Below are 24,243 nucleotides of genomic sequence, written 5' to 3' on the forward strand. Positions count from 1 at the left end.
CCCTACTGTGGAAATCCAAATTTAAAGATGATTAGTAGTTAGATAATATTTGGTGTTGAATAGATTATCTATATTAGGAGAGAACAGAAATTAAAGAGTTTCTAGAAATGAGCTCTGAAATATCTCAGCATTTAGAAGGCCTATGAAGGAGGAGTCAGCAACGGAGAGGGATCCCTGATACAGGAGAAAAATCATCAGTGTGGTGTCACAGAGGCCAGTGAGAAAAGTGTTTTTCAAAAAAAAAAGAAAAGTGTTTTTCGTGAAAGAGGACCATCCATGTGGAAGGTTGCTAACAGGTAAGAAGAGATGATTATAGAGAAGCAGTTGAGGCAGCCCCGGTGGCGCAGCGGTTTAGCGCCGCCTGCAGCCCAGGGCGTGATCCTGGAGACCTGGGATCCAGTCCCATGTCAGGCTCCCTGCGTGGGGCCTGCTTCTCCCTCTGCCTGTGTCTCTGCCTCTCTCTTCTCTCTCTGTGTATCTCATGAATAAATAAATAAAATATTAAAAAAAAAAGAGAGAAGCAGTTATGGGATTTTGCAACACGTGGATCACTGGCATCCTTGGCAAGGCATCCTTTAAGGGGAGAAGAGTAGACAGATTGGGGTGGATTTAAGAGGAAATTGAAGTGAGGAAATGGAGACCTCTAGTGTAGACAACTTGCTTTGGTTTTGTAAAGAGGACTGGAGAAATGAGATCAAAGGATGAGGGAAAGTTTTGTTTATTTTTAAGATGACAGTGTTCAAAAAAAAAAAATAAGATGACAGTGTTCCAGTAGAAGTCATTGATGATACACCAAGGCAAAATCCTTGAGAAGGTGGGTGGGGGGGTTGGGGGGGTAGGATCCACAGCACTAGGGGAGGGGTCTGCCCTTTGACAAGAACAAAGACACATTTTCATGGTATCAGGAAGGAAGACAGATAGGACAGGTACAAATACAAGGAGGCTGGAGGCTTCCAGTTGGATGAAAATGTTCCCCTCTGATGATTTTTATTTTCTCAAAGAAATAGAAGAATTAGTTATGGTGAAGTGAGAGAAGGTTCAGGAGTTAGAAGAGACAAAGCATGAAATACACTATTTCTGGAAGTGAGGAAGTGGGAAAGTGACTTTAGTGAGATTCACTAAGATTGCCAAAAAAAAAAAGTCAGAAAGAAAAGAAAATCTGATGCCCTTTGAGACTTGTGGTCAAGACTTTATTTATTTTTTTTTTATTTATTTATTTATTTATTTATTTATTTATTTATTTATTTAAAGACTTTAAAGTGAAAGCCTCTGCTCTCCCCTTAAGCAGGTGAATAGTAGGGTCCAACTGGAACTGGGGTTTTACCAAGTGAGTATGATGGAGAAAGAGAGAAACAAGAATCGTATGTGTAAGCAATCATAACATCTAAACCTGGTGACAGAGGATATGAATATAAGAATGGGGGAGGTGGTGAAAGAGTAGTATGTTGACCAATTTGGAGGTTTTGGGGGGGGGAGTCAAAGAATCGGAGTTACTATTGATCGGACAGTTGAGATTCTCGAAAGGAAATTCTAGGGACGCTGTAGCTCCCGGCAGTGACAAGGACAAGAGGACTGTGATGCGGGTTGGCCGCCCACTAGGGACAGGAGGGAAGGGAAGGCTGTGGGGGTGAAGAACTGGCGGCGTATTGGGTAGTCGTTCAAACAGGTGTTGAACGATGAGAAGTCGAGATGGAAAAAAAAAAAAAAAAAAAAGAGAAGTCGAGATGGGAAGGAGGACTGTGCGCCCCGAGCTAGGATGCAAGGAGGACGGATCCATCAGGACGGTAACCAAGACGAGTATTACAGGATTTGGCCAAGGTACTTCAGAGTTAAGAGTTTGAAGTATGGCATCCAGATACTTCTCATTGTTGGATTCCAAAGAAATATATATATTTAGGATTTTATGTATTTATTCATCAGAGATACAGAGAGAGAGGCATAGACACAGGCAGAGGGAGATGCAGGCTCCACGCAGGGAGCCCGACGTGGGCCTCGATCCCGTGACCCCGGGGTCACGCCCTGGGCCGCAGGCAGGTGCTCAACCGCTGAGCCACCCAGGGATCCCCTTATTTTATGTTTTAAAAGATTTTATTTATTTATTCATAGAGACATAGGGAGAGACAGAGGCAGAGACACAGGCGGAGGGAGAAGCAGGCCCCACACAGGGAGCCGTACGCGGGACTGGATCCGTGACCCGGGGTCACGCCCTGGGCCGCAGGCAGGTGCTCAACCGCCGCCCCGGGCGGCCCCGGAAGACCTATTGCAACATTGTAACCTTAAAGTATCTTCCGAGGTCAGAAGGTGTCGAGCATTGGTGGAATCAGGGAAAATGTTACAGTCCTCGGGCAACTTGCGTTAGAGAGCTGCAGGCGCGGCAGCACGGGTCCTTCCGAGCGCAGGCCGCCCCCCGCGGGGCCTCTGCCCAGGCGCCATCTCGCGTGCGCGCGGAGCCCGAGGACCCCACGCCCCATTCCGAGGGCGCCGCGCGGGGCGGGTTGCACGCTGAGCGGCCGGCGGCGCTGGGGGTCCGCCGGGAGGGCAGGGTGGGCGGCCTCCCTCCGCGGGAGCGGTCGGGCCCTGCTGAGCACGCTACGTTGGTCTGCGGACCCCTTTCAAATTTCTGGCAGCAAATCGCAGCGGCCTTCGGCCAACTCCTCTCCTGTTCATTGGCCACCTGGAAACTCCAGCCCCTCCGCGCTGCCCTCCGCTCCGCCGGAAGCCAATCGGCAGCAGCGGCGCTCCGTCACCAGGCGTCATCGCCGACCGCGCGTGCCATTGGCCCAGGGAGCTGCCGATCGAAGGGTAGGCGGGGCCGCGCCGGCCGGCCTATATAAGCGGAGGACAAAGGCGGCGCGCCGCCTGTGTCATCCGCCATCTTGTGCGAAGCAAGGTGGCCTCCACGTTCCCCGAGCGTCTTCTCCGCTTCTGCCTCGACCGCCCCTTGATCACAGACATGTCTCGGGACCGGTTCCGGAGCCGCGGCGGCGGCGGCGGCGGCTTCCACCGGCGCGGAGGCGGCGGCGGCCGCGGTGGCCTCCACGACTTCCGCTCCCCGCCGCCCGGCATGGGCCTCAATCAGAACCGGGGACCCATGGGGCCCGGCCCGGGCCAGGGCGGCCCCAAGCCCCCGATCCCGCCACCACCTCCGCACCAGCAACAGCAGCAGCCGCCGCCGCAGCAGCCGCCGCCGCAGCAACCGCCGCCGCTTCAGCCGCCGCCGCATCAGCCGCCGCATCAGCAGCCGCCGCCGCCGCAGGACTCGTCCAAGCCTGTGGGTCCTCAGGGGCCCGGCCCGGCGCCGGGAGTGGGCAGCGCGCCGCCGGCCTCCGGCTCGGCACCGCCCGCGACTCCTCCGACCTCGGGGGCCCCTGCGGGCCCGGGGCCCACCCCGACTCCGCCGCCCGCCGTCACCTCGGCGCCGCCTGGGGCGCCCCCGCCCGCGCCGCCGAGCAGCGGGGTCCCCACCACCCCGCCCCAGGCCGGGGGCCCGCCGCCTCCGCCCGCAGGGGGCCCGGGCCCGGGGCCTAAACAGGGCCCAGGCCCCGGAGGCCCGAAAGGCGGCAAAATGCCGGGCGGGCCGAAGCCCGGCGGCGGCCCGGGCCTGAGTACCCCCGGCGGCCACCCCAAGCCGCCGCATCGGGGCGGCGGGGAGCCGCGCGGAGGGCGGCAGCACCACCCGCCCTACCACCAGCAGCACCACCAGGGGCCCCCGCCCGGCGGGCCCGTCGGCCGCAGCGAGGAGAAGATCTCCGACTCGGAGGTGAGTGTCCCCACACCCCTGCCCGCCCCGGGCTTCGCGGCGGTGTCCCTAAGATGGCGGCGACCCCCGCCTCCTTCTCTTCCCGGCCTCCATTTTGTCGGGGACCGGAAGAGGCGCGTGCGCGTGCGCGGCGGCGGGGGGCGGGGCCCGGGAGCCAGAGGAGGGCTGCGAGGCCGGGGGCGTTGCGGCCTGCAGGGCGCAGGCGCCGGTCAGGTGGGGGTCGGCGCGGCGTCGAGGACTCGACTTTCTCATCTGGCGCTTGACCGACGAGCGCTGTGACCTAAGCGCCGCAGCGGTTGCGGTTGGTGAGGGCCTCGCCGTCGGCGGCTGAGCGGGTGGCTCGTGTGGAGTGGAGCCTGGAGCGGCCAGCCGTCGGTGCTGTTGGCCTGGGCGCCCCGCCGGTGCAGGGAAATGGCGAGCTTGACCCCGGATGGGGTCACGGGTCCGAGAGGAGTGAGCCTTGTCGCCGGGGTTTTTCCTACCCGCGGAGGTCACCGGTGTCTGAACGGCTCCTTCCTGTTCCGTTAGGGGTTCAAAGCCAACTTGTCGCTCCTGAGGAGGCCCGGAGAGAAAACCTATACGCAGCGCTGCCGGTTGTTTGTCGGGAATCTACCTGCTGACATCACGGAGGATGAATTCAAAAGACTCTTTGCTAAATACGGAGAACCAGGAGAAGTTTTTATCAACAAAGGCAAAGGATTTGGGTTTATTAAACTTGTGAGTTGTTTTGTTTTTGTTTTGTTTTTTAAGCTTTCGTTCATTCATGAGAGGCAGAGGCAGAGGGCTCCATGCGGGGAGCCTGACGTGGGTGGGACTCCATCCGCGTCTCCAGGATCACGCCCTGGGCGGAAGGCGGTGCTAAACCGCTGGGCCACCCGGGCTTCCCAGTAATTCTATTTTTTTTACTTTTTTTTTTTAATTTTTTTTCTTTTTAAATTTATTTATTCATGATAGTCACACGGAGAGAAAGAGAGAGGCAGAGACACAGGCAGAGGGAGAAGCAGGCTCCAAGCACCGGGAGCCCGATGGGGGACTCGATCCCAGGTCTCCAGGATCGCGCCCTGGGCCAAAGGCAGGCGCCAAACCGCTGCGCCACCCAGGGATCCCAGTAATTCTATTTTTAAAGTTGTTTTTTTTTTTTTTTTAACTTTGTTTACTTATTTATTCATGAGAGAGAGGGTGGGGGCAGAGACACAGGCAGAGGGAGAAGCAGGCTCCATGCAGGGAGCCCGACGTGGGACTCGATCCCGGGTCTCCAGGATCGCGCCCTGGGCGCAAGGCAGCGCCAAACCCCTGAGCCACCTGGGCTGCCCTGGTTTGGGGGGATTTTCTTTGATGTGGATTTGGAAGGTTTTCCTTGTTTATTAGCTATTACAAACTCTAATGTTCAAACCAACAATAATAAGTTGGTTTTTAAATTTTTTATCATTTTTCTGGAAAAGATGCATCTACTGCGTGGTGAATGTTGATATCTAAATGAAGAGGTTAGTGAGAGCTCTAACTACCCACGGGTGGGGGGGCGGTGTTCGGCAGTTCGGGGGGAGGGCTCCCTGAAGATGCTTGAACTGAGCTGGAGGAAGGAGTGGGAGTTAGGTTTTTGACAGTTGAATGGGCCTTAGCCAGCCTTGAGGTCATTAACTTGAGTCTGGTATTTTCAGGAATCTAGGGCATTGGCTGAAATTGCCAAAGCTGAACTGGATGATACACCCATGAGGGGTAGGCAGCTTCGGGTTCGCTTTGCCACACATGCTGCTGCCTTGTCCGTGCGAAACCTTTCACCTTATGTTTCCAATGAACTGTTGGAAGAAGCCTTTAGCCAATTTGGTCCTATTGAGAGGGCTGTTGTAATTGTGGATGATCGTGGGAGATCTACAGGGAAAGGCATTGTTGAATTTGCTTCTAAACCAGCGGCAAGAAAAGCATTTGAAAGATGCAGCGAAGGTGTTTTCTTACTGACAACGTAAGTTCTTATGTTCTTCTACTTTTTATTAACTTGGATGGAGAAATTGAGATAAAAACTGAAACCATTTAAGACGGGAACCATTTTTGTTGTTAGAACGCCTCGTCCAGTCATTGTGGAACCACTTGAACAATTAGATGATGAAGATGGCCTTCCTGAAAAACTTGCACAGAAGAATCCAATGTATCAAAAGTAAGATTGGTTTATTATTTTTTTAAAAGATTTTCTCTATTCACGAGAGGCAAAGAGAGAGGCAGAGACACAGGCAGAGGGAGAAGCAAGCTCCATGCCAGGAGCCCAATGCGGGACTCAATCCCAGGACCCCAAGATCACGCCCTGGGCCAAAGGCAGACACTCAACCACTGAGCCACCCAGGCGTCCCAAATTGGTTTATTCTAAGGGGTTTTTTTTTGTTTTTTTTTTTTTTGTTTTTTTTTTTTTTTTTTCATTGCAAACGGAACTCTAGTAATTTTTCAGTTTTGTATAGAGAATACAAAATTCTTTGGAATATATGTGCTTGGTAGAACTTTTAAGGCTCAGGAAGTAGATGTTCAAATGCTTAGTGTTTGTTGGCTAAGATAGATATATTTTATATGCAGTTTTGTTTTGTCTTTTAAACGACTGCGTGATGAATAGGTGTTTCCCTTTTTAAGGATGGAAAATAACGTTCTTGATTAAGAATTTGCTAAGAAAAAAAAAAAAAAAGAATTTGCTAAGTAAACAATTTTAAAATTTTTATATTTGTAGACTTATTTGAGACCATGAGCCAAGTGTGCTTTGGGGTGGGGGTGGAGGGTAGAGGGAAAGAATATCAAGGGTGCTCTGCAGGGCTCAGTCTCATGGCTCAGATGCTCCACTGACTGAGCCACCCAGGTGGAACACTTCAATTTGGATGTAATGCTATGTTACATGAACCAAGGTGGTCTTTGCCTTTTGGCCTTTTTTTTTTTTTTTTTTTTGCCTTTTGGCATTTCTTACAAGTGATAGACTAGGGAGGGAAGTCCGCATTTTGGGGGCAAATCAGGTAGTATTTCTTGTGGGCAACCACAAATTGGTTAATGTTTAAATATTGTTAGGGAGAGAGAAACACCTCCTCGTTTTGCCCAGCATGGCACATTTGAGTATGAATATTCTCAGCGATGGAAGTCCCTGGATGAAATGGAAAAACAGCAAAGGGAACAAGTTGAAAAAAACATGAAAGATGCGAAAGACAAATTGGAAAGTGAAATGGAAGATGCCTATCATGAGCATCAGGCAAATCTTTTGCGTCAAGGTAAAAGATTTTTTTGTGTAAATGTCACTGATAGGATCAGTTGCCTTTTGAACTTTAGAACTCCATTAATGTGAATTCAAAACAATTTTTTAATGTTCAGATCTGATGAGACGCCAGGAAGAATTAAGACGCATGGAAGAACTTCACAATCAAGAAATGCAGAAACGTAAAGAAATGCAACTGAGGTAAAATTTTGTTAGGCTATTAAGTCTTTTTTTCTGTGTTAACGTTTAGAGGAAAAGATAACTGAAATTTTGCAAGTGAGTCTGATGGGGTTAGGGAGAGGTTAAATGCTATTATGTCAGTATTGGCTTAACACTAAGTTGGAGTAGATGTAGGGTTTCCGTTGTTGTTGATGCCTGTTTTCTTTGCCAGCAGTTTCTAAGGCTACTCTCCATTCTCCAGGCCTTCATGTGTGTTTGCTCTAATCTAGACTTTGTTAAAGCTCTGAGGCAAATTTCTAGCTTTCTTCAAATTGACTTTTTAAAAGCTGTGGATGACGCTTCAGTTTACATGCTTGATGAATATTTCCAGGCAAGAAGAAGAACGGCGTAGAAGGGAAGAAGAGATGATGATTCGGCAGCGTGAGATGGAAGAACAAATGCGACGCCAAAGAGAGGAAAGTTATAGCCGGATGGGCTACATGGATCCAGTAAGTAAAATCCTATTGAAATGTAATTGGAGTTGTCTACAAAACTTGGAGGTACCTAAAATCACATTTTTCTCAATTTATTATGGCACTTCACATTTCTGCTGTTCTTTTTATAAATGTATTATCATGCTTAATATGCCTTGAGTTTTATCTTTTTGGCTGGGCCTAAAGATTTCATTGGTTTAGGAAGAAGCTTTATGGCTTGTATGATAAATCTTCTAAATATAGTCATAACTTTTTTTAAAAGAGTCTTGGAAATTTTTTTTGTCTTTTCAAGAATTATTGGTATGGATAGAGTACAGGTGTATGAAAGGATTTTATTTTCTTGTAGAGAGAAAGAGACATGAGAATGGGTGGTGGAGGAGCAATGAACATGGGAGGTAAGCATGAAAATCGAATTAGCGATACATTTGAGAGCAGTATTCTGGTTGCTTTATAACCAGCATTTTTGTTTCATAGATCCCTATGGTTCAGGAGGCCAGAAATTTCCACCTCTAGGTGGTGGTGGTGGCATAGGTTATGAAGCTAATCCTGGAGTCCCACCAGCAACCATGAGTGGTTCCATGATGGGAAGCGACATGGTAATGTATCCTGTGTGACGTAGTACAAAGGAAATTCTCATTTTTCACAACTTACGTGTGTGTGTTTTGTTTTTTGTTTTTTGTTTTTTTTTTTTTGTTTTTGTTTTTTAAGTAGGTAACTGGACCTCTTTTTTAGTTCCCTTATCATGTAAATCATAATCTCGAGGAGTATTTTGGCAACAAAGAAGATCTCAGTGTGTGGTAACCTAAACTGAAACGGTTGCCAACAAGAAGTCAATGCTGTCAGTAGTATGTTGGAATTCTCTTTGGCAATAAGTAGACATAGGGGCTTTCCATTATATTGCTTGTGTACTTTTGCACTCTAACACATGGCAAATCCAAATTCTAAATGTTAGATGACGTACCTGATTATTCTACATCCAAGTGAGAGTAATCACATGGCAAACTGTCATTCATTAAGTTGGTATTTGCCATAAGTATGAATCAGACTTGTAGTTTATAGCTTTAGGCATGTTCTAGTGATGTGTAGGACTTTGACCTATATTTGGTGTGGTTTCTACCCATGAAAAGGGAGTTGTTTACTGTTTTGACTCGTCGTTTCCCACTTGTTGGGCCTGTCAATAGGTGCACCTTCTAAAATAAACTGACATCTCTATTTTGCTACAGGATAGTAAAAACCAATGACAATTTTAAGCATACTAATTGTGTGCATTTGATCTGAACCTTCTTGATGCTTTCATATTATAACTGTACAGATAGCCTGTCAGGATGCTTTAGAACCACCAAGTGAATTGGTTGGAGTGGCTGTGTTAGGGCCTTAACAAATCCGTAGGAAAATTGAATATTGGATTTAGAGGTGGGCTTAGAGAAGAGTGCATTTTCACAAGTGAACTGAATCTTGATTGGTTCACCTGCAGGCTTTTGGCAAAGGAGGGAAGCTGCAGCACCTAGCTCGTTAGATTCATCTTTAACATAGGAATATAAAGAAATAGTATGGGGCCTCATCTGCTTAAAATCTATTTAAGGTTTTTTGAGAATTGGAATTGTAAGTAGCTGTTTGGGTTAAACATAGTGTTACTAGCTTTCTTTTAAATTTAGAAAATAAATGTGGGCAACATTTGGTTTATATGCTTCCTAAAAGGTAGATTGTAGGTCTGTATCAAATTTGTAAAATCTAATTTGACGTGATGTTCCCACAATTAAGGTTCTTTCTATGTCCCGTGTAATGGGTAGGGTTCTAAAATGTTGCAATAACGTAATTGTGAAACCCCAAAATTTTCTCACCGCTTTTGAGATAACGTAGCACAATGCGCTAAAACCTTGAAATTTTTAGAATTTTGAGAAATAGTTTAAGGGATTGAGTTTCAGATTTTTAAGTAGCCATGTATAGTATTTAGTAGGAAACATGTTGGAACTATGTATAGGAACAGTTAAACTCTGATGCTCCCTCCCCTCCCCCCCCAATTTTTGGAGTGTTGCTCTTAGTAACTGATTTATTTTGAATGAGATTTGAAAGATAGTTGAGGCTTCTGTGGTTTGCATATGTATAAGGTTTTTTCTGTTTGAGGAACATAGGTTTCTCAGATTAGAAGTACTTAAAACTAGATGGAATAATAAAATCCTGCTTTATTGCAGTCATTTAAGATTGGTGTTTAGGCTCTTGGGGAGATAGCCAAAACGTGGCATCATAGCTAAGTGCCAGTGGGCTTTCAAAGACCCGAAGGAAAAGCTGGGACAGTGTGGGGGTGGGCTGTGTATTCAGTCAGTTTGCAACAATACAGACTACTACTGTGAACATAATTGTCTCTGGTTATATAGTGATGTTTCTGAAGGTGGTATATTTGTGAGAATATGGCAACACTTTAAATGAAGTTACTGTGCCGGTTAAGTGACTAAATCTATTAGTCTTTTATGCTTTTTCTTTTTGTAGTCTGGTAGCATTTTATTAAAACTGAACTTTTTAAGATTTCTGCAACTTAGCAGATGTGTCTTAAGATCTTGAAAAGCACAAGGTTTCTTAAGCAGCTCATGCCACTAACTGGTGAGTAGGTCTTTGTCACTTCATTGAGTGCATTGAATCTGTCTGGTTGGGCTTGTTAGGCTTACTTGGAAATTAAATTTCCTGTTGAGACCTTGAAAGTGAGAAGTTTGCAAGCTTTTCCAGTGGGTTAATCTGATGTGAAATTTCTTAAAACTCATTTTGGAATGGGTTTTCACATCTGCACTAATTTCTTAAATTTTTTAGCACTACAGGGAAGACCTATTCTTTGAAACAGGTGTATGAGAATGGCTCAAGTGGGAACATACCACAAGGCATGTATTATCGTAAACTAATTTTCAAATTACCCTTTTTTCCTTTCTATGTTCCCGGTACCTGTGGATCGACTCATTGGTGATTGTATCGACGAACGTTGACTACGGAACCTTCTAAAATATTTACTTAACACACATGGACATCAACTACATATAATGAACTGTTAATTACTGTTCCAATAGCGTACTGAGCGCTTTGGGCAGGGAGGTGCGGGACCTGTGGGTGGACAGGGTCCTAGAGGAATGGGGCCTGGAACTCCAGCAGGATATGGTAGAGGGAGAGAAGAGTATGAAGGCCCAAACAAAAAGCCCCGATTTTAGATGTGATATCTAGGTTTTCATTCCAGTTTGTTTTTGTCTTTTCTTGTTTAGATACCAATCTTTTAAATTCTTGCATTTTAGTAAGAAAGCTACCTTTTTATGGATGTTAGCAGTTTATTGACCTAATATTTGTAAATGGTCTGTTTGGGCAGGTAAAATTATGTAATGCAGTGTTTCAAACAGGGGAATTTTTTTCCTTTTTATTTCCTTTTTTTTTTTTTTAACTGTATAATGTCCCTCAAGTTATGGCAGTGTACCTTGTGCCACTGAATTTCCAAAGTGTACCAATTTTTTTTTACTGTGCTTCAAATAAATAGAAAAAATAGTTATAATATGGATCTTCAACTTTGCCATTCATGCTTCTATGCACATTAGGCTAGGTATTCCACTTTGAAAGCATGAGCGTGTCTAGGCCTTTGAATGGCACATGCCATTTCTGGGAAATGTATCTGTAGGCTAAGTATTGCTTTCTAAAAATAAGTACCCCCTTGTTTTAAAAAGAAGAAATGCATATTGAAGTAGTTTCATGATTTGATTTGTTTGGCATTATAGGAAGCAAGCTGGTGCTAAGTATTTTTAAATGGTTATGTAAGCAAGCTGAACTGTAAATCTTCCTTCAGGAATGTGTATTAAGATTATGGAATGGGTGAAAGACTATGGATAGGGGAGAAAGTGGGTATGACTAAATGGATCTTTATGGCCCTATGATCTATCCTTTCCTTGAAAGTTTCTGAAGAAAAGTGGAAAGATCATTCTGTTGCATTCCTCCATTCTTGTTTTTAAAAGAACAAGTCCCAAGCCCTACAAATGGCTTGTACTGAACTTTCACATTTGAATTAAAGATTGTTAAACATGAAGCCTTTTCATGTATTACTTCAAGCGATTTATGAAGATGGGGATTTAGTCTGAAAAAAGCAACTTGAAAGTAAGAAGCGTAGTAACCATAAAGTAGGTGTAGCTATATATACATTTGTATTCTGTAACTTTTACATCTCCTTGTGCTACTGCTGGTGGGCAAAATCTGTAGGACTAAAAATCTTATTCTCTTGTCTAAGAACTAGTGGTGACTGTAAATGACAAATAGGGTTGCAGATAACGATTCTTACTGTAAAATATTTGTTAACCTGTTTTTCCATAGTTTACTTTCGATGTAGCACTAAATCTGGAGAGAGTTGCTCATGTTACACAGTACAAATAGCCCTTTCTCCCACCATAAAGTTTTGGAGTGTTTCGATGGTGTTGTCAGTTGTCAACTTCATTGAATCTCCTTCCATTAGGATAAGACATTCTGACTTACTACTACAGTAGATTGTTACTGTTGACTGTTAGTACGACCGGGAACCTGTTGTCCCAGTGCATATATGTTAGCAGAGGAACGACTTCCTAAAAGTAGGTAAAGTAACTGAACGGTTTGGCTTTGTTCTTAGATGTGTCCATTCAAATTTGTACATTACAGAACTCTTCCTATGGAATGTGTCTTCCTCCTTTTCACCTCTGTTGTTGGTGCTAATTGGCAAAAGTAAAATTCTAAATCAAATCTTGGTTAAAATGCTGAAGGTCAGTATTGTGCCTGAGTACAAAGGGAGACCTATCGTTGAAACAATTGAACACTTTGTGCATAGGAAACTGGATAATACTAAAAGTAAAACACTAGTGGAGTATAAAGGCATGTCACTCAATTCTGGTTGTGTGACTGACAGGTACATTGTGTGCTAATTAAGGAAGAGAATCTCCTTAGAAAATGCTCATTATTTCTTCACCAAGAAAGACACTTGGAAATGGGTAGTAGTTCTACCATAATTCTATCAATGAGGAAGTTTTGTCCTAAGTCATTAATTGGTGATATGTATGAGGTTTTCTGTATGGAAACAAGGGTCTGGATTGGAAAGGAATCCATTACAATTTGATTGAATTGTATGGTAGGGACTCCACTAATGATAAAATAAGGGGTGTTCATGGGACACCCATAGAGGGTGAACTTGAATGTGTGTGTGGGGGGGGCTGGTGGGGAAGTGGGAAAATCTGCCTATAAAATTAATGTTTCAGTTTATTTTTCAGATTACATGCCTTTCTTTATAAGGGATGCTGGCACAGACCCCTAAAATAAGATTTTGTTAGTACTATACCTTTGAAGAGTGGTGAAGGATGCTAATGGATAATCTCCTGAAAGTTGTGGTTTTGATAGCCTTACTGTGGGCTGTAGAATTGCTAAACCTTGTTTAGCAAATAATGTTGCTTAGTTTCCACTAAGTTTTGCCTTTCATCCCTGAAGCAGCAGTGTACCAAGGGTTGTAAGCTACTCAAATAGACTTTTCAATAAGTCTTGCAATGCATATGATAGTTTTTAGACTAATGTGAATTTAAATCATCTTAAAAAGGAATTTCCTAAAAACTGATAAGAACATGGGGTGGGAAAGGGAATGTAGTACTTTTGGAGTATTTTAGCCATTTTTCTCATTTAAAGAAACCACCTGCCCCCATTTCCTCTTCTCTACTTTCTCTCATAATTATGTTTTAAGAGGAACACTGATCCGTTTTAAGCTTATTACTCCTAATCTTTAAAAATTGCATTCTCTAAGAGACCCCAGTGTATTTAATAGGTACCTTATAAGATGAACCCAGTGGCTCACATTCAGTGAAACCATAATCCTCTTGGCTTAGAACACTAATTAAACTCCTAAGAAGTACTGTAAACCCCACCACTCTATATATAGATGTATTATAACACTAATATAAACAGATAATCTGGGAAATTGTAACGTTACGCCTGTGCAATTTTTTTATAAGTGGCATATCATGGCAGACAAAAATTTAGATACTTGGCTTTTCTTGGGCAAGCCACTATGTTGTGGCGGAATGTTTTCTGGTGTTCTTGGACTGCAATTATGCACTATTAAAGTAGTGGCCTGCTACATAACTGCATTTAGCCAGCATTTCTGCAGTGCGTAACTGTGAGGAACGTAGTACCGCAAATGGCAATGGACATTAGGACCCGGATGTAGTATTCCTGCTTGCTCCAAGATTCTCATTGCCGACTGCATACAGGTAGGTAACAAGCAATATAATCTAACTTGGTGACTTGCTATGTACTTTTATTCCGTGGGCATTCTGACATCACACTTCTGACGATGAAATTACAGTGCAGCACCTAACACTTGTATGGTAAAGCTAGTTTCTATCCAAACTGCGTGGGTTTGGGTTTAGAGCTGTAATTTGTCAGGCAGACTTCAGTGCTGTTGCAGTTCTCAGATAAAAAGTGCAAACTTGATTCTTTGGTATGTCTGAGTTGCGTGGTTTCCTTTAGTTGCATTGTAACTGAAGAGAACCTGGAGCACATCAGTGGTGTGGGGGAGAGGGAAGCAAACCATACTGGGGAAGTAGAGCGCTGTTAGCACCTTGACATGGACTGTATATAGCCTGTGATACTGAGTCTCTGTTGTAGCAAACTGACCTCCTGCCCACAGGTCAGCACTATTGATTTCAGCATTCAATCTTGGTAATTATTCTGCAGGTTGAGTGAATTAAGAGTAAAAGTACAGTTTTTTTTTTGTAATGTGAACTAAATTTTTTTTTTTTAATGGGCTTCACGGGAATACCTTTGTTACTAACGTGGGCTTAGGTGGGAATCTAATGTGAATAGTTCAAGTTATGTGACTTGTCTAAATATGTCTATGCTCTAAACCTGGGGAAAGTGGTGTGGCATGTTGACTTGCCTGCAGTTGAAGACATGTTGGGAATCATTTCCCAATCCTAAGACTTTTCGTCGTATTCTGTAGGATAACTGCAAATGTTCAGAGTAGCTTTTCGAATTTGGTTCCCTTAGCTTTAGGGATGTGATGTTATAATCCAAAGTGTTCACCAAAAGAAACAAAAAAGAGTCTTCAAAAGCACCTTCTTTTGTTGCTTAGGGCTTAATAAGCTTTTTGTAAGCTTTGCATCGACTGTTGTTCCAGACCTCAATTCCACTTAACTTTGGTCTCCGAGCTGGTTTTTAGCTAGCATGCATGAGAAGAAACAGCTTTCACGTATAATGCTTTCTGCTCTGTAACTGGAAAGTTTGGTTTACTTTGCATAAATGCCGGTGAAAACTCTTCCTGACTATGAGAATTTTCTTTCATTGTATCAAGAAAAATGCCTTGCTCCTTGGCAAGCAATTCACAAGGTGGGGACAAATTGGTACTTTAATATGTAGTCTATTCAAGCAAATACCTTGACTCTCCTGTTAGGTGAAAAAGCAAACGGTGACTAGTTTAGCTGTATATTAATAATACAATGCAGTGCAAACATAATGCTCAGTATTAGTGACAAGAGTGTCACTAAATTGACATACAACCCTGATCGGGTTTTCCTGTGGCATAATCATTAAATCGGTGGCCAACACTTGCTACCGTGATTAGTGATTCAAGTGCTTAGAAATAAAAGCTCAGGTTTATTTCTTAATAGTCAATAACAATTTTGCAGAGAATGTACTCCTTATATAATCTATGGACTTGAGGAAAATCATTGGGGAGGGGGGTTAATTTTGCTTCATTTCTGCTTACTTCAAGGTGACTAGGTTTTTGCACTTTCAAATGAGAAACTTGTGACTTAAGTCATTCTTACTAGTTTCGATTTGTATGTAGCTATAATTTGTGAATTTTAGTGTAGAGGCTCTTAAAAACATTCACTCAAAAAGCTGGGAATAAATGGGTTTCAGTAACACTATACCGAGGTGCTTGCATTGTATTTCATAGTCTTTTCTTGTTACAAACCAAAATTAATTATTTTTAATGAGAATTCTCCGAGGTTCAGAAGTGTGATGCCAGAATGCGTTTTCGTACTGTTAGGCCCTTGGAACAGATACCGGTGCTTTCTGAAAGATGAAAGAAATGGAATGGGTACTCCTCACACAAGGTTGCAAAACCTACAAAGAATGCCTAAGAGTCTCATTTTTCCCCAAGAAAAGAGATGCGTGTGACTAGTTTTGGACTTTTAACCTTAATGGGGGTTGCATGTCTCCTATTGTTAATCATTGTCAGCTGCAGTGACATGATCCACAGTCCTGCATTTACTGCCTTTCCCTTAATGATTTTGGACAGGTTTGAGAGAGCCAGGATGTTTGTTCTGGGCCCTTTATTTGGTTTTGGCTTTAGCTGATAATGCTTCAGTGTTCTGTCAGCTAGTGCAGTTCTCAAATGGCTGCCTATTAGGGAAAGAATTCTGAGGATTTGACTGCTCCTAATCATCTGTCATTGCTGCTAGATAATGATTGGCAATTTTTAAGACTCAACTGTGGAAATCTCACAGTTGGTAAACCATCAACCATAAAAATGTTGCTTTTGAACACCAGTGCTGAAAAGATTTTATTTGGAGGGTGAGAAGGGGGCAGGATGCAGAATAGGACAATCTGGAGAATGGGGGAGAATGCAAAACGATATAGTATCCCTTATGGATGGTACATGTGCAACAGGGAACTTTTTTTTTTTTTTTTTTAAATCCCTTGGCAGTAACTGATAATCAGGGAGGAAGAAAAACCTGGAACTTGAATTAAGGCTGATCTTTCTGGTTTTTGTGCACCGTGGCCCTGCCAGGCATATATAGTGAAGGTGAATGTCTTCTCCCTCAGAAAAACTCAGGTTCCTTGCTGTCCCGAAGAAGGCATAGCTTCCCTGCCCTAACTTAAAACTCAGTGAGGACTTGGAGGGAAAGAACGAGGCAAATACCTAGGACTGCAGGGTAACAACTGCATTGTTGTGTACTGTGGAATGGGGAGGGCACTCTTGGAGGACTCCTGCTGACGGTGGTCAATCCACCTGACAATGGAAGACCTACTTGAATGGGGGCAGGGTATGTGCTTTTATCTAAAAAGAGAGCTGATGTTAAAACTCCTTTGGTAAGGTGAACGTTGTCACATACCTTCTCATAAGGGATAGTATATTTTGGGTTGCAGTCAAACTTGATTGTGCTCAGACTGGTGAAAATAGCAGATACAGGCTTTTGTATTTTAAATAAGATACAGTTTTTATTTGAATTCAGCTGTCTACTTTATTACTTTACATAAGAGTAATTTTAGATTTTTTCCCCCCATCAAGTTTCTTCCTGTTTTTTTTTTTTTAAATGCTGTAACTTGCCCCCCCAATCTTTGTCTCTGGAATTTTACTCTTTAAATTTTGAAGTTAACTAGCATTTTCAAGCCTTTATACCCTTGTCTTTTATATTAAGTTTCTCTTATTATTCTTTAGGTAAGAATGATTGATGTTGGCTGATACTGGAGTACTTACTCCAAGTAAGTTTCCTTAGAAGTCCTAACCTATAGAAGACTTTTTAATTGAATGTGATTTGCTTATAACAGCTAAAAAATGTGATTTAGCATATGGGGTGAAACATGTTTGATTTTTTAAGATGTTTACTTCTAATACTCATGTGTTTTGTTTGAAAACAACGTGGGTATGTGAGTTAGAGAAAAAGTGGAGACTACTTTTTTTTTTTTTTTTTTTAATTTTATTTATACATTCATGAGAGGCAGAGACACAGGCAGAGGGAGAAGCAGACTCCCTGTGGGGGAGCCTGATGTGGGGCTTGATCCCAGGACCCTGGGATCAGGACCAGAGCCAAAGGCAGAGGCTCAACCACTGAGCTACCCATGTGCTCCAGGGCTACTCTTTTGTTTGTAAAGTTTTGAGCAATAGAATTGACCAAAGGTACATGCTTGAAGGAAGCTCTGTTGTGCACCTGAAACTAATAAACATTGTATGTTAATTATAGTTCTATTATTTTTTTTTTAAGATCTTTATTAGCATGGTCAGGGTGAGGTGCAGAGGAAGGAGACTCCCCGCTGAGCAGGGAGCCCAATGCAGAGCTTGATCCTGGAACTCCAGGATTGTGACCTGAGCCAAAGGCGGCAGGCACTTAACCAACTGAGCCACTGAGGTGCCCTTATGTTTCAATTGAAAAAGAAGATACAGGGGTTATGTAGAGAAAAGTCAAAGAAGGCTCGAATTAGTGGAGAGATGTTATTTTTTTTTAGAACTCTAAATTCCACTTTTGACACATTCAAAATCTCCCTTAAGAGATCACCCTCTCTTGTACTTATCCAGTAAATATTAGAGAACAGTCCAGTCCAAAATTCCGAAAGTGTGAGGAAAATTGAGAATGTAACTGTAGTGTGTACCAGGTCTTTCTAAGCAATAAGAAGAGCAGAATAAAAAAACCTGGGCCCGCGAATATGCCTCTCGTTGATGTAAGAATAAGACGAAAAGTCAGTAAAAATGTAATATGCTATATGTGTTACTTTAATAAAATTCTAAAATTATATTTTTAATGATAGGTGGATAAGCTATTAGTCTCAAGACGACATCACACATCGTGAGCCAAGAAGGAAAGCCACGACTTGTTAGGCTGAGGAAGTGTCTAGGTAAGCTGAGTGATTGTTCTGCTTTAAGCTGCCTTCATTTCAGAACTCTTGGGTGCTACCACCATGACTACTCGCATGTGAATATTTCTTTTTAACTTACTCTACCTTAAAATTTCCTATGTAGAAAATAAGTTGTTTATATAGTATTTGAGTACTTAGAGTCATTTTAACAGCCTTGAGGTTTGTGGGCCTTTGTTTTGGTTGGCTCAAGCCTAGGAATGACCAGGAGTTTAGTTTTCAGTAAGTGTATGTACATCCATTCACCTCCCCTTCGTCCTTAGAACTGTGCAGAAGAGAGTTTGGAAAATTAGACGTTGCCTGTTTTTAACCAACTTGTTACGTGATGAGGTCACCTAGAGTTGGTGATGTACTAGAAGGGTTGGCAGTTTTAAAGGGCAACTCAACTGCTGTCGGAGCTGGGAAAGCAGTCCTAGACCGTACGTAAACAAGAGGCCGCGGCTGTGCCAGTAGTTCAGACAGATTGTAGGTGAACGGTGGCTTACTGTCTCATCTGATAAAAGTGACATAAATAGCTTATCACTCAGGTTTAAAGGGCTATTACAATCATTAAAGAGTAAGGTAGAAATAGTGATAAGAAGTAATGACTAGATCTTAAACCTAGGGAAGGCGACAATTGAATCTCTAAGTGGTTGCTGCTAAAGTTCTGGTGAATGGAAGTAAACTTGAATCAAGTAGCTGGTGGCAAAGTAATCACCTCAGTCCATTAAATACTGCTATTACCACATTCCTTGATTAGTATTACTTTGGCGTTAGGAAGCTTACTTGATGCTAAATGGTAAATGACAATTCTGATTCTTAACATCTTTTGGAGTAATTGTTTCTTTTAATTGGCAGGATCAGGTGAACTGTGTCCAGAAAACCAGTGAGGAAGAGGACAAAGAGGAATGAGCAACCCAATTGTTAATAAAGACATTTTTAAATCAGTTTGTGCTTTTGTTTTGGTTTTTGTTTTTAAGTAAGACTTTTGTTTTCTTGAATTTTCCTTATGTCATCACCTTTTTTTCTAGGTGACATGGGTGTAGAACCTGATAATTCAGGAATCTTCTTGGGCCTTTTGACAGAGCTACTTCAACATAAATTATTTGATCCAACTTTATGGCCCTCCCTCCATGTCCTAACTAAACTGACTTAAGCCATCAATATTTTACACTTGCCTTGATTTTTTTATAGATCAGTTTTATTCCTAAAATTAGCATGTGACAAGTAACAGTTAACTCCATGCCCCTCCTTGGTTGGGTTTCAGGCATAATAGCATTTTGTTATCCCATTTTTATATTTAAAAAAAAGAATTGTCAGATATGGTTATTAGGCTACTTATATAACTTCACAAAGAGCCACAAACAGAATTCCATTTGGCCAAAATAACCATATTTTGGTTACCTTGAGTAGCAATTTCTTGAAGTTAAAATGAAGCTGAATTTCATACGCAATAAAATCTTGGGTAGATTCTTTGACTGTAGGTATAGGGAAAAGATTGTTGGCATTGATTGTACAATCTGTTTAATAAATTTGGAAGTAAAATCTGCTTTTCTCCCTTTGCTGTGGTCATTCTTGTTGCTAAAGCATTTGTTCAGGAAATGTAGGAGGCATGTGTTTTTAAAAGGTAATTTGTGGCTGTGTGTCTGGGCTGCATTACTAATGGTGCAGAATTTCAGGAAGTGCTAATTTGTTGATTTGTAATTAAGTAGAAGAAACTCAAAATTAACATCCTGCTCAGTGTTAACTTGAAAAGGCATGAAGGAAGAGAGTTGAAAGCCACAGCAGTCACTGTTCCCATGGGATTTGCTTTGAAAACCTGTGTAGTGGGTTCCAGGAAGGAGATCGAGACCCTCCTGTTTTCCTCATGCTCCTAGTCCTGCTAAGTGGTTGGCATGTCTTCAAAGAAGAGGCCAGCCATCCCAAATTTGCAATCTACTTGGTCCAACTTGACCCCTTTCTAATTGCTTCCTTGGGAACCTCAGGAGCTCAAGGCAAAAGTCAGTACAGTGGTTGGGGCATCATGGGGTCTTAACTACTGGAGTTCTGGGTGTTGAACTGTGGGCCTGGCTGCAGCATCTGCCACGTTCCCAAAGTTGCAGTTCGCTCATCAGTAAAATGAACAGACCATTTTGGGCAATTAGGGTAGAAAGCATTATAGGTGGTGGTTAGCACAGTACTGGGCACAAGGAGCACGTGATGTTTTAAAATCATTATAGTCCCCAAGGTTCACAGGAAGTTCAAAGGATTTTTTCCTTTATACAATGTAATTAGGTATATGAAGGGCAGGTTTTTTTTTTTTTTTTAATTTATTCATGAGAGGCAGAGGGAGAACACGCAGGAAGCCTGACATGGGACTTGATCCTGGGTCTCCAGGATCACGCCCTGGGCTGAAGCGGCGCTAACCACTGAGCCCCGGGGAGCCCTACTATTTTTCTCTGACCTTGTGGAGTCTCCTGTCTGCACAGCTTTGTGCTCTGCCAACGATTCAAAAGCTTTAAACAGATGGCTTTCTCTGCGCATCTCCCTCCGTCCTGTGGTCAGTCGCACACATTGCAGCTGCTTCGGCCGCCTCAAGCAGCCATCTCTGCTCTTTTTTTTTTCTTTTTTTTAAGATTTTATTTATTTAGGGATCCCTGGGTGGCGCAGTGGTTTACTGTCTGCCTTTGGCCCAGGGCATGATCCTGGAGACCCGGGATTGAATCCTACGTCGGGCTCCCGGTGCATGGAGCCTGCTTCTCCCTCTTCCTGTCTCTGCCTCTCTCTCCCACGGTGTGCCTATCATAAATAAAATTTTAAAAAAATTAAAAAAAATATATTTAGACACAGCTAGAGAGAGAGGAGCAGAGACCCAGGCAGAGGGGGAAGCAGGCTCCATGCAGGGAGCCCGACCTGGGACTCGATCCCGGGTTTCCAGGATCACACCCCGGGCTGTAGGCGGCACTAAACCGCTGCGCCACCGGAGCTGCCCATCTCTGCTCCTTAAGGCCTGAGTGGGGCCTCCTTCCTCCGCAGCGAACTGGATGATGCCTCCCGGCAGATTGCTATGACAAACGCCCCCTTATTACTCTTATTGCAGGGATCACAGTACCGTGTAGCCTCTTTTCCAGTTTGTTATGCGCAGACTTGGGTGTCCCAAATTCACATGCTGAAGTCTTCCCTTCCAGTACGTAGCAGAATGTGACTGAATTGGAGATCGGGCCTTTAAACGGGTAATTCAGTAGGGTCGTAAGTTTGGGCTCTGAACCTGTCCGTAAGAGACTTAGAAGGACTTACTCTAAGAGTCCTTATGAGAAGAGGAAGAAGAGATACAGGGTCACATGCCAAGGCCATGTGAGAACACGGTAAAACGATGCCATTAGAAAGCCAAGAAGAGGGATCCCTGCGTGGCGCAGCAGTTTAGCGCCTGCCTTTGGCCCAGGGCGGGATCCTGGAGACCCGGGATCGAATCCCACGTCAGGCTCCCAGTGCATGGAGCCTGCTTCTCCCTCTGCCTGTGTCTCTGCCTCTCTCTCTCTCTGACTATCATAAATAAATAAAAATTAAAAAAAAAAAAAAAAGAAAGCCAAGAAGAAATCAAACCTGACACCTTGACCGTGGACTTTTGGCCTCCAGAACTGAGAAAATTAATTTATGATGTTTGAGCCATCCAGTCTGGCGTGAAGGTGGTGTGAAGGTAGCCCTAGCAAACGAGTGCACAGTACACAACCAGTGGTTAATATGCGTGGCTGGTTCTCTGGTGCTTTATAGCAGAAGGATGGATCTGGCACCAGTGCTCTGAGGTGGGAGCTGAATCCAACACTGGCTTCACCAGAGGACAGAGCAAGTTGGACCAAGTTCTATTCACACTGGGAAACAGGAATATTTTAAAAACCGTGAATTGATACACAATAAGTAAAGTATAAAACTGGTAAGACTTGACATACACGTACACCACGTAAATCCTCACCACAGTCCAGGTAACGAATGTGTGCATCACCCCCAAATCCTCCTCGAGCCTCTTAGTCATCTGACTGCCCCTTCCCCTGCCTGCCTGTAGCCACCTCTGGTCTGCTTTTTTCTTTAGTTCACCCTCCCCCCTCTACTTCCTGGGAGCTCCTCCCAGATGAACTACGTACTTATGTACCTACCTGGAAGCCCTTGTCTCAGGCTCTGCTGCTGCTTTTTAGGATTTTATTTATTCATGAGAGGCAGAGAGGCAGAGACACAGGCAGAAGGAGAAGCAGGCTCCATGCAGGGAGCCCGACGTGGGACTCGATCTCAGGACCCTGGGGTCGCGGCCTGAACTGAAGGCAGGTGCTCAACCGCTGAACCACCCCAGGCATCCCTCTGTCTTTCACAAATTAAGTCTTCAAAAATAAATAAAAACACTGTTTTGCATGCAACTTGTTCTTTTTGCAACACCTCTTCCTTATCCATGAAAGTGTAGGTTTTAAAATCTATAGCACAGTTTTATAGAAATGTAACACTGCCTATTCTTACATGATTGATTTTTTTTTTTTTAATTTCATTGCTCGTGCTGGGCTCTCCCAGCACCCTGAGATCATGACCCAAGCTGAAGGCAGACGCTCAGACTACTGAGCCACCCAGGCGCCCCTCTTCCATATATTTTTTAAAGTATTTTAGGGAGCGTGCATTGGGGGAGGGGCGGAGGGAGAGAACCCTCAAGTAGACTCCCCGTGGAGTGTGGAGCCCAACGTGGGGCTCCATCCAGGGCCCTGAGATCCTGACCTGAGCCAAAACCAAGAGTCTGGTGCTCACTCGCTGAGCCCCCCAGGCGCCCTGTGGGGTGTCCCATCTTTCTGATTCATGTTACTCCTACCCTTTATGCCCTCCTGACTTCACCTCACCATCTTTACATTCTCTCACTCCTCCTCTTGTCTCTGCTTTGAGCCTTAATTCCCTCAGGCTCCATGTAGGGAGTCCTGACATACACGATCTGCTTGCAGTTCTCTTCTACCATTTTCTTTTTCTTCCCTGGACAAAGCTGTTGCCTGTGGTCATTTCTAACTGCCTTCTCTCTTGTGGGTTTTCATCCTCACTTAATACCTTTCCTCTTTCATCTCCTTCTCTCTTGCCCCGCTTTGTTTTTTTCTTATGTTTTATTTTATGCAGCCATTACTTGAGCTTGGTTTTTCTTTCTTCCTCTTTCTTTTTCTTTCTTTCTTTCTTTCTTTCTTTTTCTTTCTTTCTTTCTTTCTTTCTTTCTTTCTTTCTTTCTTTCTTTCTTTCTTTCTTTCTTTCTTTCTTCTTTTTCTTTCTTCCTCTCTTCCTTCCTTCCTTCCTTCCTCCCTCCCTCCCTCTCTCTCTCTTTCTCTCTTTCTTCCTTCTTTCTTTCTTTCTTTCTTTCTTTCTTTCTTTCTTTCTTCTTTCTTTCTTTCTTTCTTTCTTTCTTCTTTCTCTTTCTTTTTCTTTCTTTCTTTCTTTTTTTCTTTCTTCTTTCTTTCTTTTCTTTTTTCTTTCCTTTCTTTTTTCTTTTTCTTTTCTTTTGAGAGAGATAGAGTGTGAGCACAGAGGGAGAGGGAGAAGCTGACCTCCACTGAGCAGGGACCCTGATACGGGCTGAATCCCAGGATCCTGAGATCACGACCTGAGCAGAAGGTAGACATTTAACCGACATTCAGGTGTACCAAGTATGAATTTTTTTTATAGGATAATGAATTCAAATAGTGTCTTCTGTGAATATGAAGTCTCCTACACAATCATATTTTTCTCAATTTGAAGATACTCGAGATCCCAGGAAGTAATCAGCTAATTCCAAAGTAGGATTTATTAGATCTGGATTAAAACTCTTACATTTAATTTTCTTGTAGGAAAAGCCCCTAAATCTTACCCTCTGAGCTCCTTAATAATAATTTAAGGTAGCGGGATCCCTGGGTGGCGCAGCAGTTTGGCGCCTGCCTTTGGCCCAGGGCGGGATCCTGGAGACCCGGGATCGAGTCCCACGTCGGGCTCCCGGTGCATGGAGCCTGCTTCTCCCTCTGCCTGTGTCTCTGCCTCATTCTCTCTCTCTCTCTGTGACTATCACAAAT

At 43.6% G+C, this 24,243-nt stretch overlaps 1 protein-coding gene across 2 annotated transcripts; it reads left to right on the forward strand.

The window, feature by feature from the left end:
- Positions 1-2,851: 2,851 nt before the first annotated feature.
- SFPQ (splicing factor proline and glutamine rich) lies at positions 2,852-19,158 on the forward strand. 2 transcript variants are annotated; one of them, XM_072771992.1, is made up of 13 exons: positions 2,852-3,760; positions 4,289-4,477; positions 5,419-5,720; positions 5,817-5,912; positions 6,797-6,993; positions 7,094-7,178; positions 7,528-7,645; positions 7,977-8,025; positions 8,105-8,226; positions 10,684-13,866; positions 17,043-17,086; positions 18,128-18,214; positions 19,070-19,158. In XM_072771992.1, exons 1-10 carry the CDS (start codon positions 2,954-2,956, stop codon positions 10,819-10,821), a joined length of 2,103 nt encoding a protein of 700 aa, XP_072628093.1. In that variant the 5' UTR covers positions 2,852-2,953; the 3' UTR covers positions 10,822-13,866; positions 17,043-17,086; positions 18,128-18,214; positions 19,070-19,158. The 2 variants fall into 2 exon arrangements, with proteins under 2 accessions (XP_072628093.1, XP_072628094.1); XM_072771993.1 differs by lacking the exon at positions 10,684-13,866.
- Positions 19,159-24,243: the final 5,085 nt, after the last annotated feature.

This window comes from Canis lupus, chromosome 13 (assembly GCF_048164855.1).
Source record: "Canis lupus baileyi chromosome 13, mCanLup2.hap1, whole genome shotgun sequence".
Lineage (NCBI taxonomy): Eukaryota > Metazoa > Chordata > Mammalia > Carnivora > Canidae > Canis > Canis lupus.